The sequence below is a fragment of the Microcebus murinus genome, chromosome 2 (assembly GCF_040939455.1).
Source record: "Microcebus murinus isolate Inina chromosome 2, M.murinus_Inina_mat1.0, whole genome shotgun sequence".
In the NCBI taxonomy this organism is placed as follows: Eukaryota; Metazoa; Chordata; class Mammalia; order Primates; family Cheirogaleidae; genus Microcebus; species Microcebus murinus.
In genome coordinates, this window is record NC_134105.1 from 107,384,237 (window position 1) to 107,401,176 (window position 16,940).

Here is a 16,940-nt window from a genome sequence, read left to right on the forward strand (position 1 = left end):
ACAGAGAGGGCTGACCTTCAGGTACTCTCACACTTGAAGCCAGTGTAAAGTCTCTACATAAAATCATCAATCCTGCCCCTAAATTCTATTGTATGAGCTTTTAATACTTTTACACTGATCTTCCTCATCTTTGCACTGCTTGTCACAGACCCTCTGTCCATTTTGGAGCCCTTGGCTCACCTTGGCCCAAGGCCTCAGCCTTGCCAGCTCATCTTTCACATAATAAATCCATCCCATCATCCATAGCCCAAATCAATGTTAATGAGTGTCTGCAGTCTTAAAATATGTAAAAGTTGGCACTCAATTATCATCTTTTTAAAATTTCAAAATATTAAAGGGGTACAAATATTTTTATCACATGGATACACTGTATAATGCTTAAGTTGGACTTTAGGTGTGTCTATCACTAGTGTTCATTGTACATGATGGGTAAGTTTTTACTGCTCATCACCTCCCCCCTTCTTGTTTTCCAATGTCTTTTGCATCTCTTTGTGCCTGTGTATGCCCATCATGTAGCTCTCAATTATTACAGAGTACATGTGGTTTTTGTTTTTCCATTCCTGAGATACTTTGCTTAGGATAATTGTCTCTACCTCCATCCAAGTTGCTGCAAAAGACATTATTTTATTCCTTTTTATGGTAGAGTAGTAGTACTCCATGCCATATTTTCTTAATCCTCTCATGAATTAATGGATACTTAGGTTGATTCCATATCTTTGTGATTGGGAATTGTGCTACAATAAACTTCAAGTGCAGGTTTCTTTTTGATAAAATGACTTCTTTTCCTTTGGGAAGGTGCTCAGTAGTGGGATTGCTGGGTTGAATGGTACATCTACATTGACTTCTTTGAGGAATCTCCATATTGTTTTCCACTAATTTGTAGTCCTACAAACAATGTATAAGCATTCCTTTCTCTCTGCATCTGTGCCAGATCTATTGTTTTTTGACATTTTATTAATGGTCAGGCTGATAGGGGTAAGGTGGCATCCCATTGTGGTTTTAATTTGCATTTCCCTGATGATTAGTGATGTTGAGCATTTTTCATATGCTTTTTGGCCATTTGTCTATCTTTTGGAAAATTTCTGTCCATGCCTTTTGCCCAAGTTTTAATGCTTGTTTTCTTCTTGCTGATTTATTTGAGTTCTTTGTAAATTCTGTATATTAGCCCTTTATCAGATGTATAGTTTGTGAATACTTTCTCCCATTGTATGGGCTGTCTGTTTACTCTGCTGATTATTTTCTTTGCTGTGCAGAAACTTTTTGGATTAATTAAGTACCATTTATTTATTTTTGTTGTTGCTGTGATTGCTTTTGGGATCATTTTCATAAATTCTTTTCCTAGACCAATGTCTAAAAGAGTTTTTCCCATGCTTTCTTCTAGAATTTTTATGGTTTCATGCCTTGCATGTAAGTCTTTTATCCATATTGAATTAATTTTTGTATATAGAAAGAGATAGGGGTACTATTTTCAATTGTCACATATTTTTTAACTCCATCATTTCTTTGGATTGATTTTATATTGCTAACTCAATTGCAAGCACCTTAAGAGACTCCCTCTCATTCATCTTTTGCTTTTTTGGTGTACCTATAGTTACTACTTCTACAAAAAAATAATTGATAACAATATATGTTCTTCTTATATGCTAGTTACTAAACTATGCAATGTACACATACTAACTCATTTAACTCTAATAATAATCCCATAAGATAGCACTATTATACTGTCTTTTTAGAAGAGAAAACAGGAACAGAGATGTTATATATCTTTTCCAAGGACACTGAGCTGATAAATGGGAAACCATGACTTAAACATGGGAAATCTAGCCTCATAGGTTGTTCTAGGTAGGTAAGATTGAATTTAGCTTGAAATTGTTTTCAGTGGTGGTACTCGTAGTGGTAGCAATCTAAGAAGGAAACTTGATACTGTTGGAAAAAACCCATTAGATTAGTGATTTGGTTTATCCAGATTTTAGTTCCAGGTTTGCCATTAACTTGATGAGTGTTTACATTGACACTTATCTGGGCCTTTGTTTATTCATCTGTGATTGATGATATGGTAGTATGGTGGTATTGGTGATGATGATGATAATCTACCAGATTTTGCCTTTTACTCTGCATCTTTCACATTGTTTTATGTCATCTCACCATAACATGATAAAGTAGACATATATGTAAATACTATTATCCCTGTTTTATAAAGAAGAAACTGAGGCCACATGAGAGAACTTCTCAGCCTCCATAACTGTGTGAGCCAATTTCTATAAAAAAATCTCATTTATCCTGCTGATTCCACTTCTCTGGAGAAATCTGACCAATACAGATAGAATTTCTGATTTTCTTCATTCTCTCCTGTGGATATAAGTTACTGAGAGCTGTTGTTTCCTTTCAGCCTGAAGAATTCCTCTAGTATTCCTTGGAGGGTAGGTATGTTAACAACAAATTCAATATTTGTTTATCTGGGTACAACTCTATTTTGCCTTCATTTTTGAAGGATATTATTCCTAGGGTTAGAATTCATTATTAAAAAGTTTTTTTCTCTTCAACATTATGAATGCTATTTTGCTATCTTTTGCTCTTATTATTATTTTTTTGTTGTTAAGAAGTTATCTGTTAATTATATTGTTTTTTCCCTGTACATGATGAGTCACTTTCTCTGGTTGTTTCCAAGATTTTATCTTTGTATAGTTTTCAGCAGTTTGATGTGTCTACATATGGCTCTCTTTGCATCAGGATTTGCTGAGCTTCTTGAATCTACTATGTTAATGTTTTTTCATCAGATTTAGGAAGTTTTCAGCCATAATTTGTTCAGATACTTTTCTACCCAATTATTCCTCTTCTTCTTTATTCCTCCCACTACATCTATGTTGGAATGTTTTACTTTGTTCTACAAGTCTCTGAGACTCTTCATTTTTCTTCATTCTTTTCTTTCTTTGTTCTTTGGACTGAATAATTTCTATTGATTACTTTTCAAGTTCACCATTTTTTCCTTTGGCATCTCAAATCTGCTATTTATATCATCTAGTGAAATTTTAATTTGATTATTATAGTTTTAACTCTATAATTTGCATTTTTATAGCTTCTATTTCTTTTTTGAGAGTTCCATGTTTTAGATCATTGCCATCATGTTTTCTTTAAATTTTTTGAACATATATTCATTTAATTCTATGAACATATTTATAAAATCTATTGTTCATGTCTCTGTTTGCTAAATTCAACATATGGGCCATTCAGAATGATTACTATCGGCTGCTTTTTTCTCCCCTAACTTTGGGTCACATTTTTCTGTTTCTTTACATGACATAATATTTCGTTAAAAACTGAACATATTGTAGCAATTCTGGATTTTGTTTTATATTTTCAAAAGTCATTGTTGTTATTTCCCTTTTTTAGTTACTTTCTCTGTCTAAACTGCAGAGGCTGCTATGTAGGTGGATGCTGATGTCTTCTTGGTTTTTAATAATTTTAATTTTTTTTTAACCTGGCTTCCTAGAGTTTTTCCTATGATTACATAGCTTAGTGGTTAGCCAATAATTCAGGCAGAGATTGTGCACAAACACCTGGATTCCAGAAGGCCTCACCCTCTTCTGATAGCCTGTGTGCAAGTTGTGGTGTGCATTTGAAGTTCCAGCCAGTTCTTGGATCTCTCTTGGCTTTCACTTTTAGTCAGGCTCTCTTGGGTCTCCTTTGTGCATTCATTGTTTCTATGAAATCAGAAATATATGAGAAACTTGTCTCAACCCACCTATGGTTCTCTTATTTGTGGGACCTCACAGTTAAAATTATGGCTTATTTATTTACTGCTTTCTCAAAATGAAGACCATACATCAGAGTAGCAAAGTTGTGAATTTTTCCCATCCATTCCCAAGTGAGTTTGCTACACTACACCAGCAAAGCTTCAGTTTTTCACCTAACCTTCACCCCAAATATAGCCTGACCCCTCTGACACCAGAGATGCTATTTTTCACTATCAACTTTAAGTAGATAAAACTACTAAAGTTTCTATCCACTGAACATGGAGATTATGAGGAGGTTGGGATTACTCCCTAGACAAAAACCAAACAAACAAAAAAACTACTGATTCTTGCTATTCTAACCTGAGGCTCTAGCTATTTTTTGAGCATAAAAGTTTCTTAATTTCTTATCTGCTTTGGTCAATTTTCAGTGTCCTGAAATGGTTGTTTATGATATTTCATTTAGTTTCCTTTTTTTTTTTTTTGCTAAAGAGAGTTAATGGTTTCTTCTTGCCACCATTACTAGAAGTTCTGTTTACTACACTCTCCTAGCCTCCTAAACCATAACTAATGCTAATGCCAGATTCCAGAAGACCCCTAATTATAGCATTAGCAACCTGGTAAATGTATATAGGAACTGATTCTAAATTTGTTAGACAGAAAAGGAAGAAACACAATGTGCATATAGGTGACACATATGGATGTGCATACTTAACCAGAGATTCTGGGCTCAATGTATCTGCTCAAGGAGATCAGAGTAGCTCTTACAGTTTGCTCAGTTCTTTGACTGAAATGTGAATTCAGTTCTCTCTAGACTGTGGTTGAATATATTAGATGTTGCCATTGAATGGCTCCTTGATTTAAATAGAGAGAATGAGATCCCAATAAGTCAAGAACCAAGAGGCACCATGTACTTATCAGATATAAAGAGTATCTGTGGTTGATAAAATTGGTGGCAGTAGTAATCAGAATTGTTTGCTTGCAGAGCTCTTTGTTGCTATGTAATTTACATTGGTATTTCTAAGGCTAAAATAGAATGGAAAATGGATTTAAATAACAGTAACAATATGTTTTTCAACTCTCTAAGACTGGTGAATATAGTCCTGATTTGAGTCACCATAATGGAGAATCATGACCTCTCACCCAGCTCCCAGACAAGAGCCAGTTCATGTTCCCATAACCCCTTGAATGGCAATGTCCCCTTGAAGATGTACCCTATGACAGTGCTGCAAATACGTATTACAGATTTTCTCTGTAGTCTTCTTTAGAAACCTGCATCTATTCACCAGAGTCAGTGAGTGATTACAGATTTTCTCTGTAGTCTTCTCTAGAGGAACCTGCATCCATTCACCAGAGTCAGTGAGTGATTATAAGGGATATGCCCACACTTTAGGGAGATTATTGGACCCTGTCCGTAAACTAACACTTATCCCTGGATACCAAGCACAATTGTCTTAGTCTGTTCTCTGCTGCTATCACAGAATACCACAGATTGGGAATTTTTATAAAGAACAGAAGTTTATTAGACTTACAGTTCTGGAGCCTGGGAGGTTCAAGAGCATGACACCAACATCTGGCAGGAGTCATCCCATGGTAGAAGGTGGAAGGCAGAAGCAAGCGTTTAACGCAGAGAGAAAATCAAGCCAACCTCATTCTTTTTTATTAAGAGCCCACTCCTGTGTTAACTAAACTACTCCACTGATAACAGCATTAATCCATTTATGAAGGCAGATCCATCATGACCTAATCACCTCTTAAAGATGCTACCTCTCAACACTGTTACAGTGGCAATTAAATTTTAACATGAGTTGTGGCAAAGACATTCAAATCGTAGCAACAATGAAGCAGGGAGGCTCATGAAAGTTAAGTAAAAAAATGAAATTTGGGCCTGAAATTTATTTCATAGTGGTCCAGATTCCCAAACACGCCCTGGTTTGTTTCCCCATCTACAAATGTATAATTTGAATTAGACACACTTGGCAACATATTGCACTTTAGCTACTTCAACCCATTTACTGAGTAACCCATGATACCATCAGTTTTGGGTAGGGCCCAGAACAAGAGAAGGCTCTGAAGTTAGTACAGAAATACCTACCAACCACTAAAGCCTTACAACTCAGTAAATCCAATGTACTCAGAGTTTATTTTTTATAATGACTGATATTTATGTGTTTATAATATATATTTGTGGCAATATCACAGGGTGTGTTCTCAAAGAGACATGGCCACCCCTCCATTCAAGGGCTCTAGTCTGAAAATTGTGTGAGAGGCTATGATGATTTTCAATTATAGTGAATCAAGTCAGTATTCTGTCAAAGTGCAATAAGAGAATCACAATGTAGACTCTTCTGATTTCTGCTAAAAGCTGCACTTTCTTTCTATAGATAAACATTTGAGAAAGGACTCTTGAATCACTGTGAGATTTGATAAAGGCAGGTCTCTTGACCATGTATCCTAGGATGACTATCATGAGTTGATGTCATGTGTCCCAACGAGCCAAAGCCATCTCCATCTCTGCCATCCTAGTTCCAAGATCCCATCACACTTTCATCGAAGAACTGCAATAGCCTCCTAATTGAATTTTCTACTTCCAAACTTACTTTTTCTCCAATTCATTTTTCACATTTCAACTAGACTTTTTGAAATGAACAACTGTGCTATTAACCTTTTAAAAAGCTTTGCTGGCTTCACATAAGCCTTCCAATAAGCTTGAAGTGGTATAAGACCAGGTATGAGCTCATCTCCTGGTTACCTTCTAATATCATCTCTCCCTTAGGCTCTCTGTGTTTCATTTTTCCTCTTTCACTTCTTAGAATGAGTTATTATCATTGATCTATCAAGTCCTTCACTCATGTTTTTCTCTCTACCTTATATTCTCTTCCCTAACTTCTTCTAGTTGACCCACATTCATCTTAAAGATTCCAGCTTGAATATCATTCCTCTGAAAAATATTTTAAAACTTCCTAGACTGGCATAACCTTCCCCTTCTGTAATATGATTTCATAACAGCCTGCATTTTTTTTCTCATAGCATTTATTTTTGTTTGCAATAGTGTATTTATTTGAGAGAGTATTTGTTTGAAACATGCCTGGTTGAGTAGGTTGCACAATGCACAAGTGCACCTAATCACGGAGAAAGTGAAGGATAAAATCCAGCCCACAGTCTCTTTGACAAGTCATACATCCTGATACAGAGCTCCATCTATTCCATCAAGGAAGGAATGCCTTCTTAGCAATTGTATAAATACACTGTCTTATCACCAAGCTGTGTGCACACGGGCTGCCTCTACACAGTAGAGGCTTCATTTTCAAATTTGCACAAAGATACTAATGCATTAGCTACAGCTCCGTACACCTCCCTCTTTGACAAGCTCAATGAGACCAAATACCATGACTATTTTTGTCATGCCAATATCCTCCATACTCAGCATACTGCCTGGTGAGTAAGTAGATGTTCATTAATATTTGTTAGTTCAAAAAATTGAAGGAATGATTCTCAGACTGGAATGAGAGACAGTTATTTTATTTTGCATGTTTCTTCTGGGTTCATTGGTTTGTTAACAAAACATATTTCAGTTTCTAAGATGCGGCATGCTCCTGTGAGTCAGTAATCAAAGGCAAAAGGTTTTGTTCTACTAATTGCCCAAATTCCTAATCAGACCCCCTGGGATAGGGCATCAGACTCTTTCTCTGTTGCCCCTTGTGCCCTGGAATGATTCTCAGGGGGCAATCCCCTGAGTCCTGGAGCAGATAGATCTGCATCTCTTTTAGGAGTAAACAGACTGGATTTGGACTTTCAAGACATTTCAACTTTGCCGGAAGACTCTCCAGACCAGAGGGGTCAATGTTCTGGGCCTTGAATTAGTCACCATACTTTGCACTCAGGAAATACCTTGTAGGCTGGGCCTTTCATTTTCTCTACACAGGCCTCTTGAAGAAAGTTTTATCTCGGTGCTTCTTTTTTTTCCAAGTTCAGATACACCAGCTCGGAAGAGAATTTCTCTCATCTCCTTTGCCAAGTTTGCAAGAAGTAAGTGGTTATTGCTTAAAAAAAAGGAAAGGAAAATTGATTTCAAATTTTTTGATTTTCTTCCTTTTTCCATTCTGGTTTTCCATGGTTGATTTTCTTGAGATTAGAGTTTCATACTTTCCTTGTATCTTGTAGATGGCTGATTGAGACTTGATGCTTGTAAAGTGGAATATAGTATTTTCTTAAGTTTCATTCTTAAATAATAGAAGAATCTGCTGAAAGTCATGGAAGAAAGAGTGAATGAGACAACTTTTATAGCTCCAGAGTTGTCATCTACTGCTAATGCCCCTGGTATTTGAGTCAATAAGGCTGAGAGTCAGGCATTTTTCATACAGCTATTGTCTCCTTCCTCTCTTACCTGAACACCTTGTTTGAATTTTCATTCAGTAGGGTTTTGACTCAATGGCAATGTATGGGCTTAGGAGTCAGACGTTAGGAGTCAGGTTTCATATCTGGTCTTCCCAATTACTAGATATTTGAATGACAGGTAGCTTATGCCACTGAGCCTCAAATTCTCCACCTATAAAATGGGAATATTTTATTTCCTTGCAGAGTAATCACTAAACTTTTAGGCCAGCAGACAGCAACCAAATGTCAGTTTCTGCATGTTGTTTTCTAACCACCTCAGCCATTTAGAGTTTGAGGGCCAGCTTTATTGTTCTTTTAGCTTTTGGAGTCTGTATGCTACTTTGACTCTCCTTATCTGTTATGCTCAGTCCTGTATCAGCTTACATATCCTGCCCCTTATTCAGCAATGTAGCCTGGGGGCATCCAGATCACTACTTTAAGAAAAATGTGCTTGGCATAATGTGTGTGTGTGTGTGTGTGTGTGTGTGTGTGTGTGTGTGTGATGTGGATGTGAACTGGATTGGATTGGAGCTGGGCAATCTAGACAGATGCTAGACTTGCAGCAGGAAACATCATTTTCCTCTGAGCATTGCCCTCCTACCAGATGTTAGTGGCTATGTCAGGAACTAAAAGGAAATTGGGTAGCACTTATACTGTCCATGTCCCTGCCTCTTTACAGAGACATCAAAACCAACTCAAAACAAGATAGTGAAATTTTTTGTTTTTATTTATTTCTTTAAATTATTTTCTTTCTTTTTAAAAAATTTTATTTATTTATTTTTTATTTCAGCATATTTTGTGGGTACAAATATTAAAGTTACCTATATTGCCCTTGCCTCCCTCCCACCTCAAGTCAGAGCTTCAAGCATGACCATCCCCCAGACAGTGCTCTTGGCATCCATTGTGTATGTATATACCATCCCCTCCCCCCCATCTACCCGACACCTGATAAATGTTATTCCTATATATCCACTTAGGTGTTGATCAGTTCATACCAATTTGCTAGTGACTACATGTGGTGCTTGTTTTTCCATTCTTGGGATACTTCACTTAGTAGAATGGGTTCCAGTTCTATTCAGGAAAATATAAGAGGTGCTATATCACCATTGTTTCTTATAGCTGAATAGTACTCCATAGTATACATATACCACATTTTATTAATCCACTCATGAATTGATGGGCACTTGGGTTTTTTCCACGTCTTTGCAATTGTGAATTGTGCTGCTATAAACATTTGAGTGCAGGTACACATAAGTGAATGAACCTTCTTTAGGAAGACATTTAAAAAAACAGAATAATTTTCTATAAAAAAAAGAATTTTTCTGCTTTTTTAAATGTCTTACTAAAGAAGGATCATTCACTTACGTGTATCAGTGTTACATGTATCAGTGTCTCAGCTGAAACAGAAAGAATTTTTTGCAATAATGAGATTTTTCAAGAGCAAAGGACTCAGGGTACAGGGTCAAGAGAGCTGGGTGTCCAAGTTAGCTCTGCCATGAATTAAATATGTGATATTCCTTTATTCTTTTTGGAATTAAGTTTCCTCACATTTCTATCATGTAGCTATTTTTGAGTAGTAGATATATTATTGCTTTGAAGAATAAAGAAAACTGTAAAATGCAAAATATTTCTATACATTTCTACTATCTTTTTAGAAAAGAGAGTTGTTCGCTGAATTGGAAAACTAACTCAAGATTAATTGTCCTTGTCCCCTCTTAATGATAACAGTTTGCCAAGATTTAGTTCATCCACACATCTTTTCCTGTATTGACCTTTCATGTCGTTTCTTTCTAGCAGCCTCTCAACTTCTGCAACTTAATGAAACTTTATCCTTTCTTGTCTATCTGTATGAGTTTTTCTGACTTTCTTTTGCTGGGGTGCTTCATTCATATGGTCCAAATATGCCTGCAATGTTCCTAAAGGGAGAGACCAAGTTCTCTACCTCTCACTGCGCTAAAGCTCTAAAGCTTTAAAGATTCCCACTTAAATACTTTGTTCTGGTTTCTGTGTGCCCAAGGAAGTGCTTCTGTGTGTATCTGGCAGAAGTATGGGTTTTCTCTTTCAGACTAGAAGTACCTCAAGAGCATCCCTTCATTCATTGGTTCATTTAAGACATACTTATCAAAAGTCTAAGATACTGTAAAAATTGGGCTGGGCTTTGGGGATGTGAAATTAAGTAATTATAATCTCAATCACCAAAAAAACTTGAAAATCTATTTGAAAAGTCAGATAATAAATAATTACAGTTGAATGTGACAAGTGCTATGACAGAAGAAATGAAATGCCAAGAGAACCAATAGGGAAAGATGGTTATGAGAATGGCCTCAAGGGAGGTTTAAAAAAGTTGAAACTACCCACCACCCCACTGCATAAGCAATACATATTCATCAAGGAAACTTTGGAAAATTTAGGAGACAGTAGACATTTACCTATAATTATACCACGCAGAATCATGTCCTACTAACATTTAGATGATTTCCATTCAGCCTTTTCTCTATGCACATTTTCATATAATTGAGATCATTCTGTATATAATACATCATATCCTGCTTTTTCACTTATTATTTTACATTGAATTACAAAATTTTCATATGTATGATTTTTTAAAGCTGCATAATATGTACTGATAAATAACATTGCATTAGTTTTTGTTTAAGAATGTCACATACATTCATTTAGGAATCTTTATAGTCTTTTTTCTATGTATACATATTCACATATAAATGGATGCATATCTTTGTTTTCTTTATGATATTGGGATCATATGACCTTTACTGTTTTGCAATATTTCTTCCATTTAACAGTATCATGAACACTTTCCCAGGTATATAACATTAAAAGTTTTATTATAGAATATAGTATGTATTAGAAAGAGTATATTAAAAATGTGCATTTTAAGAAGCAAAACAAAACAAATACCCCAGATTCCCTCTACCCAGGCTAAGAATTAGAACATCACTGTAAGTCTGGAAGCCTCATATATGCTTCTTTCAAATATAGGCCAAATATTCAATAGTTAAATGAACTTTAGGTGAAAGCGTTTCATATTTTTATAAAATATAGATTGCCCCTAAACAAAATTATTTTATCGTACCTTCCTTTGAACATTAAATGAATGCAATAAAGACACACACATGCACACGCGCGCACACACGCTATATATACATATGTGCATATATACAATTTGTTTTTCTTATTCAATATAACCTTAAGATTCATTCATGCTGATTTGTAAAAATGTAAATAGTCCTGTTGATGGCTTTAAACATGAGTCAGCAAACTTTTTTTTTGGTAAAGGACCAGTTTGTAAACATTTTAGTCTTTGCGGGCCATGCAGTTTCCCTTGCAACTACTCAACTTTATTACTATAGTGCAAAAGCAGCCATGCACAACGCATAAACAAATGGATGTGACTGGGTTCCAGTAAGTAAAGCTTTGTTTACAAACACAGATGACTGACTTGTGGGCTGTAGTCTGCCCACTCCTGCTCTGTAGTCAATGATTCAATGCTCTATAATATTTCATTGTGATAATTTACTTCAATTTAAATGTTCTTTCTATGTGTCAATAACATTTGGTTTGTTTCTGTTTGTCTTTTATTATTTTTCTTTTTTAATAAGCAAGGCTGCTATACATTTCTGACATTTGTCTTTTAAATTTTTCTGGATTAAATATCTAGTGGTGGAATTGCTGTTTCATTTTCAACTTTAGCAGGTAATGTCAAACTATTTTACAAAACAATTGTTACCAATTTACTCTCTGGCCAGTAGGGAATTGAACCTTCCATTGCTCTATATCTGTGACAGTTTTGATTATTTGCAGTCTGATGGGTATGGAATGGCCTGTGGTCTTAATTTGTTGTCTGTAGTCTTTTTTGTCCCTGGCTAATAATGATGTTAAAAATTAGTCTACATGTTCATATGTCATTTGTGCTTCCTCTCATATCAAAATCCATTTATCAGATTATTTAACATTATTAATAGATAATAATGATCTATTAATAGCCATTAATAGCCTTTTTATTTTATGAATCCATTAGATACTACTATTTCATCTGTTATTTTTACTGCAGATATCTTTTCCCTCTTTCTGTCTTGCTTTTTTCTTTTTTTGTGATTTATTTTGAAAAATAGAAGTTAATTGTTAATGTTATGAAAGTTATCTTGTTTATGTTTTATATCTTATTTAAGAAATCTTTTACTACCCCCAAATTTAAAAATATTCTCATATATTATCGTGTAAACATTTAATAGGGTAATAGGATATTTTGTTTGTTTTTAGGTTTTTAATCCATTTGAGATTGACTTTTTATGGTGCAAACAAATCTAATTTCATTTTTTCCCATTATGGGTAAACAACTATTCCAGGACCATTAACTGAGTAGTCTGTGCTTTCTGCCAGTCTGCAATGCCAACCCTGTGGTGAAGAATTCTCCTATTTCAGAACTCCATTTTCTTTCCTTGATCTGATCGTTTATCACTATGCTAATACCACACCTCTTTAATTACTATAGCCTTATAATAGGTAATGATATTGAAAGGCAAATCCTCTCCATTTGCTTTTCTTCTTCAAGAGTGTTTGACTATTCTTGTACTTTGTACTTTTTTAGTATTAATTTTCAATATGGCAAAATAGTCAAAAACAACACATTTGGGATTCTGATTGAAATGTATTGAATCCATAGGCCCATTTTGGATTAATTGAAATCTTCACAATATTAGATCTTCTAATGTATAAACATAACCATTTATTTCATTCTTCTTTATTGTTCTCATTAAGGTTTTGTAATTTTCACCATAAAGGACTTTATTCATGGATACTTTATATTTTTTAAAGCTATTATTAATGATAGCACCTTTAAATTTCATTTGCTATCAGTTTGTTGATGTACAGGAATGCAATGGATTTTTATGTGTAAGTTTTGTATCAGAAAGCTTTCTAAGCTTTCTTAATTCATCAATAGGTTCTTTTGGATTTTCTGTGTACACAATCACTTCATCTGTAAATCATGTCAGTTTTATTTCTTCTTTTTCAATCTTTATATCTTTAATGTCTTTTTCTTTCCTTACTGCTCTGGCTGGAATATTCAATACAATGTTGAAGAGTAATGGATAAAATAGTTACCCTTATCTTCTTAATCTTAAAGAGTATCCTTGGTTGTACAATTGCTCTACACATGCTTTTATCAGCTTAAAGAAAATATTTTACTCCTAGTTTACTAAGGGTTCTTCCCAAAGTAGGCATTGAATTTTAAAAATGCTTTTTTTGCCAATTATTGAAATAATCATATGGATTTTTCTCTTGAAATGGTTTATTTCAAGAAATATATAATTGGACCGTTTAAATGTTAAATAAACTTTGTATTCTGAAATAAAACCAACTTGGTCATATACCCATTTTATACGTTGTTGGATTTGGTTTGTTAACCCAAGCCCTCCCTTGGTATTCAAGGGGAATTGGTTCCAGGATCTCCTGTAGATAAAATCCATAGATGTTCAAGTCCCTGATATAAAATGGAGAAGTATTTTCATACGACCTATGCATATGTTTCCATATACTTTAAACCATCTCTATCTTACTTATAAAACCTAATACAATGTAAATGCCATGTAAATAGTTGTTATACTGTATTGTTTATGAAATAATGACAAGAAAAACAAGTCTGCACAAGTTCAGTACAGATGGATTTTTTTCTAGTGTTTTTGATCCATGATTGGCTGCATCCATGGATGCAGAACCCACAAATATGAAAGGCCAACTATACTTTGTTTAAGAATTTTACATCTATATATGTGAATGAAATTGGTCTGTTAAGTTTGGTGTCAAGATAATTCTGGCTTCATAAAATGTAGTGAAGAATATTTCCTCCTTTTCTACTACCTAAAATAGTATGTATAATATTGGAATTAATTTATCCTTGATTGTTTTATAATACTTATTGGTAAAATTGTCTTGGCCTGGAAGTTTATTCATTTATAGATTTTTAGTGTTTTTATTTCTTGATATAGCTACACTACTTTTCAAGTTTTCTCATTCTTAATTCAATACGGGTAAGTATTTTTTCTATAAACATATCTATTTCACTTAAGTTAAAAAATGTATTGGGATAAAATTATTCATACTGTCACTTTTCATCTTTTTGAATCTGAAACATCTGTGTGTGCCTTTATTAATTCATAATATAGTTTATTGATATCTTCTCTAATTTTTTTCTTGGCCAATTTCACTAACAGTTTACCCAAACTGTTAGTTTATAAACTTTTACCTTTGTGAATTTTCTATATTTTATTCTTCTTTTATATTAACATCTGTTTCATTGCTATTGGTTTTTTCTTTCCACTTTCTTTTTGGTCTTGTTTTCATAACCTTAGAATGGATGATCAGCTTGTTAATTTCCAGCCTCTTCTTTTCTAACAAACAAGCATTTTAAACTATAAATCTCTTCTATTATGCTCTAAATGCATTGACTATGTTTTGGTATATGATTTTTTAATTATTGTTTAGTGCCAAATATTTTCTCATCTTCATTATGAGCTTTTCCTTAAATCATGGGTTAGATTATCAAACATTTGCAACTCTTCCAGTTATCTTTTTGTGTGTCAAATTTTCTACCTTAATCACCCTGTGGTCTGAAAATATGGCTATATTTTAAGAAAATCCAATTATTAAATTTTTGAAATCAATTTCATGGGTCATCGATGATCATTTTTTAATGTGTACTTAAAAAGAATGTGTACAAGGTGTACTTAAAAAGAATGCTTTACATCAAAATTTTTAAAAATGTTGCTCAAATTTTGTGTGTCTTTATTTTCAGTGCAAGGACCCAATCTGCCACATTCCTGAAGAAGGAAGGAAGTTGATTCATTGAGTTTTTGTTCTATTGCCTCTTTAATCTGTGCTATGTGCTCCAGGGCAGGGCGGTCTCTGATGCTAAAAGACAGTGTTGACTTTCTCTTTATCTTTTAGATCCAGGATCCTAAATGAAGACAGGAAACCACACAGAGGTAAGAGAATTTGTTTTCCAAGGTTTCTCCAATTTTCAAGAATATCAGCTCACATTCTTTGTGGTCTTTCTCACCCTGTACATACTAACTCTGGCTGGCAATGTCATCATTGTGACTATTATTCGCATTGACCATCACCTTCACACCCCCATGTACTTCTTTTTAAGTGTGCTATCCACTTCAGAGACTTTCTACTCCCTGGTCATTATCCCACGCATGCTTTCCAGCCTTGTAGGCTTGAGCCGATCCATCTCCCTGGAGGGATGTGGGACTCAGCTCTTTTTTTTCCTTGGCTTTGCCATCACCAACTGCCTCCTGCTAGCAGTAATGGGGTATGATCGCTACGTGGCCATCTGCAACCCACTTCGCTACTCAGTCATCATGAATTGGAGGGTCTGTGCCATGCTGGCATCCTCTGTCTGTGCTGCGGGGTTCTCGCTTTCACTGGTTCAGGCCGTGGCCATTCTCAGGCTGCCCTTTTGCAGCTCACTGATTGAACACTTCTTCTGCGATGTCCGACCTCTGTTGGACCTGGCCTGTGCCACCCCCATCATCAATGATATTCTGACCCTAATTATCAGCCTCCTGGCCATCACAGCCCCTGCCACCTTCCTCTTCATCTCCTATGTCCTCATTATTTCCACCATTCTCAAGATTGCCTCCGCTGAAGGCCGGAAGAAGACCTTTGCCACCTGTGCCTCCCACCTCACCGTGGTCATTATTCACTATGGCTGTGCCTCTATCGCCTACTTCAAGCCTAAGTCAGAGAACACCAAAGATCAGGATCAATTAATCTCAGTAACCTACACCGTCATAACACCTTTACTAAACCCTGTTGTATACAGCCTGAGAAATAAAGAAGTCCAGGATGCTCTACGGAAAATGATGTGTAGGAAATCCCTTTTCTAAAGTGATAATCTCTACCCAAATACTTGTGTATGCCTTTCAGATGGAAGCATAAACGTACAGTTGTAGAGCAAGGGTTTCATGTGATCAGTGAAGTCTTGTACATCCCAGCCAGCGCCCAAGGCAAAAGTAAAACTGGGAGCTAGCCTCTAATATTAATTGAGTGTCATTTCCTCAGCACCTTTGTTAACATAATAAAAACACAGGTCACTTGACAGACCTTACACAGACTCCCACTGGCCCTACTCCAAAAGATAATTACGAGGTCAAAGTGTGACATAGTGTTCATAGCAAGCTTAAGTTTAAAGAGACCAGTCCATTTTGCTGAAGTATAAACCGCATTAAAATTGTCACGCAACTGACTCTTCTGTTAACATGAATTGGATGCTTGAACAAGTGGTTACTAGAAAGGATGTGTGCAGGAATCCAATTGCTTTCTGTTTTAATAAGATAAGCAAAGCAAAAATAAAGATATATTTTAATGCATGAGTTTGGAATAAGCTGAAAACTTTCTAGAGAGAATATTTTTAAGCAACCCCACTGCACATTTCCTGTCACCCACATGTGGGACTCCAAATGAAAGAGAACTAGGGTCCAGGGTAGGGGGAATGGGAGGGAAATTGAGTGGAGAAGAATCCTAATCGGCATAGGACAGTCATGCGATTCTGGCCACACGAACAGAGCTCAAGTGACTTGGTCTAATTCTCTGCTGCTTCAGATAAGCAACATGAAGGAGAAGTCCTCGTGGGCTTAGAAGCAACGCCTCCTTCGTGGGCAAGATAAACAACAGGTTCAAAGGAAGAAGAGGCCACTCAGGGAGCAGATTGCTGAAAAGTGCCATGAAATTAGCTAAGAAAGAAAAATTAGAAACATCTGAATTGGATCTTCCAGTGTTAAGAGAGTAGGGGAAGGGAAAAACAAG

General features: G+C 35.4%; 1 protein-coding gene across 1 annotated transcript; it reads left to right on the plus strand.

Annotated features, from left to right (window-relative positions):
- Nucleotides 1–15,088: 15,088 nt before the first annotated feature.
- Nucleotides 15,089–16,021, plus strand: LOC105864449 (olfactory receptor 10J1-like). The gene has a single exon (XM_012752335.2). The coding sequence runs from the start codon at nucleotides 15,089–15,091 to the stop codon at nucleotides 16,019–16,021; it is 933 nt and encodes a 310-aa protein (XP_012607789.1).
- The last annotated feature ends 919 nt before the right edge of the window (nucleotides 16,022–16,940 follow it).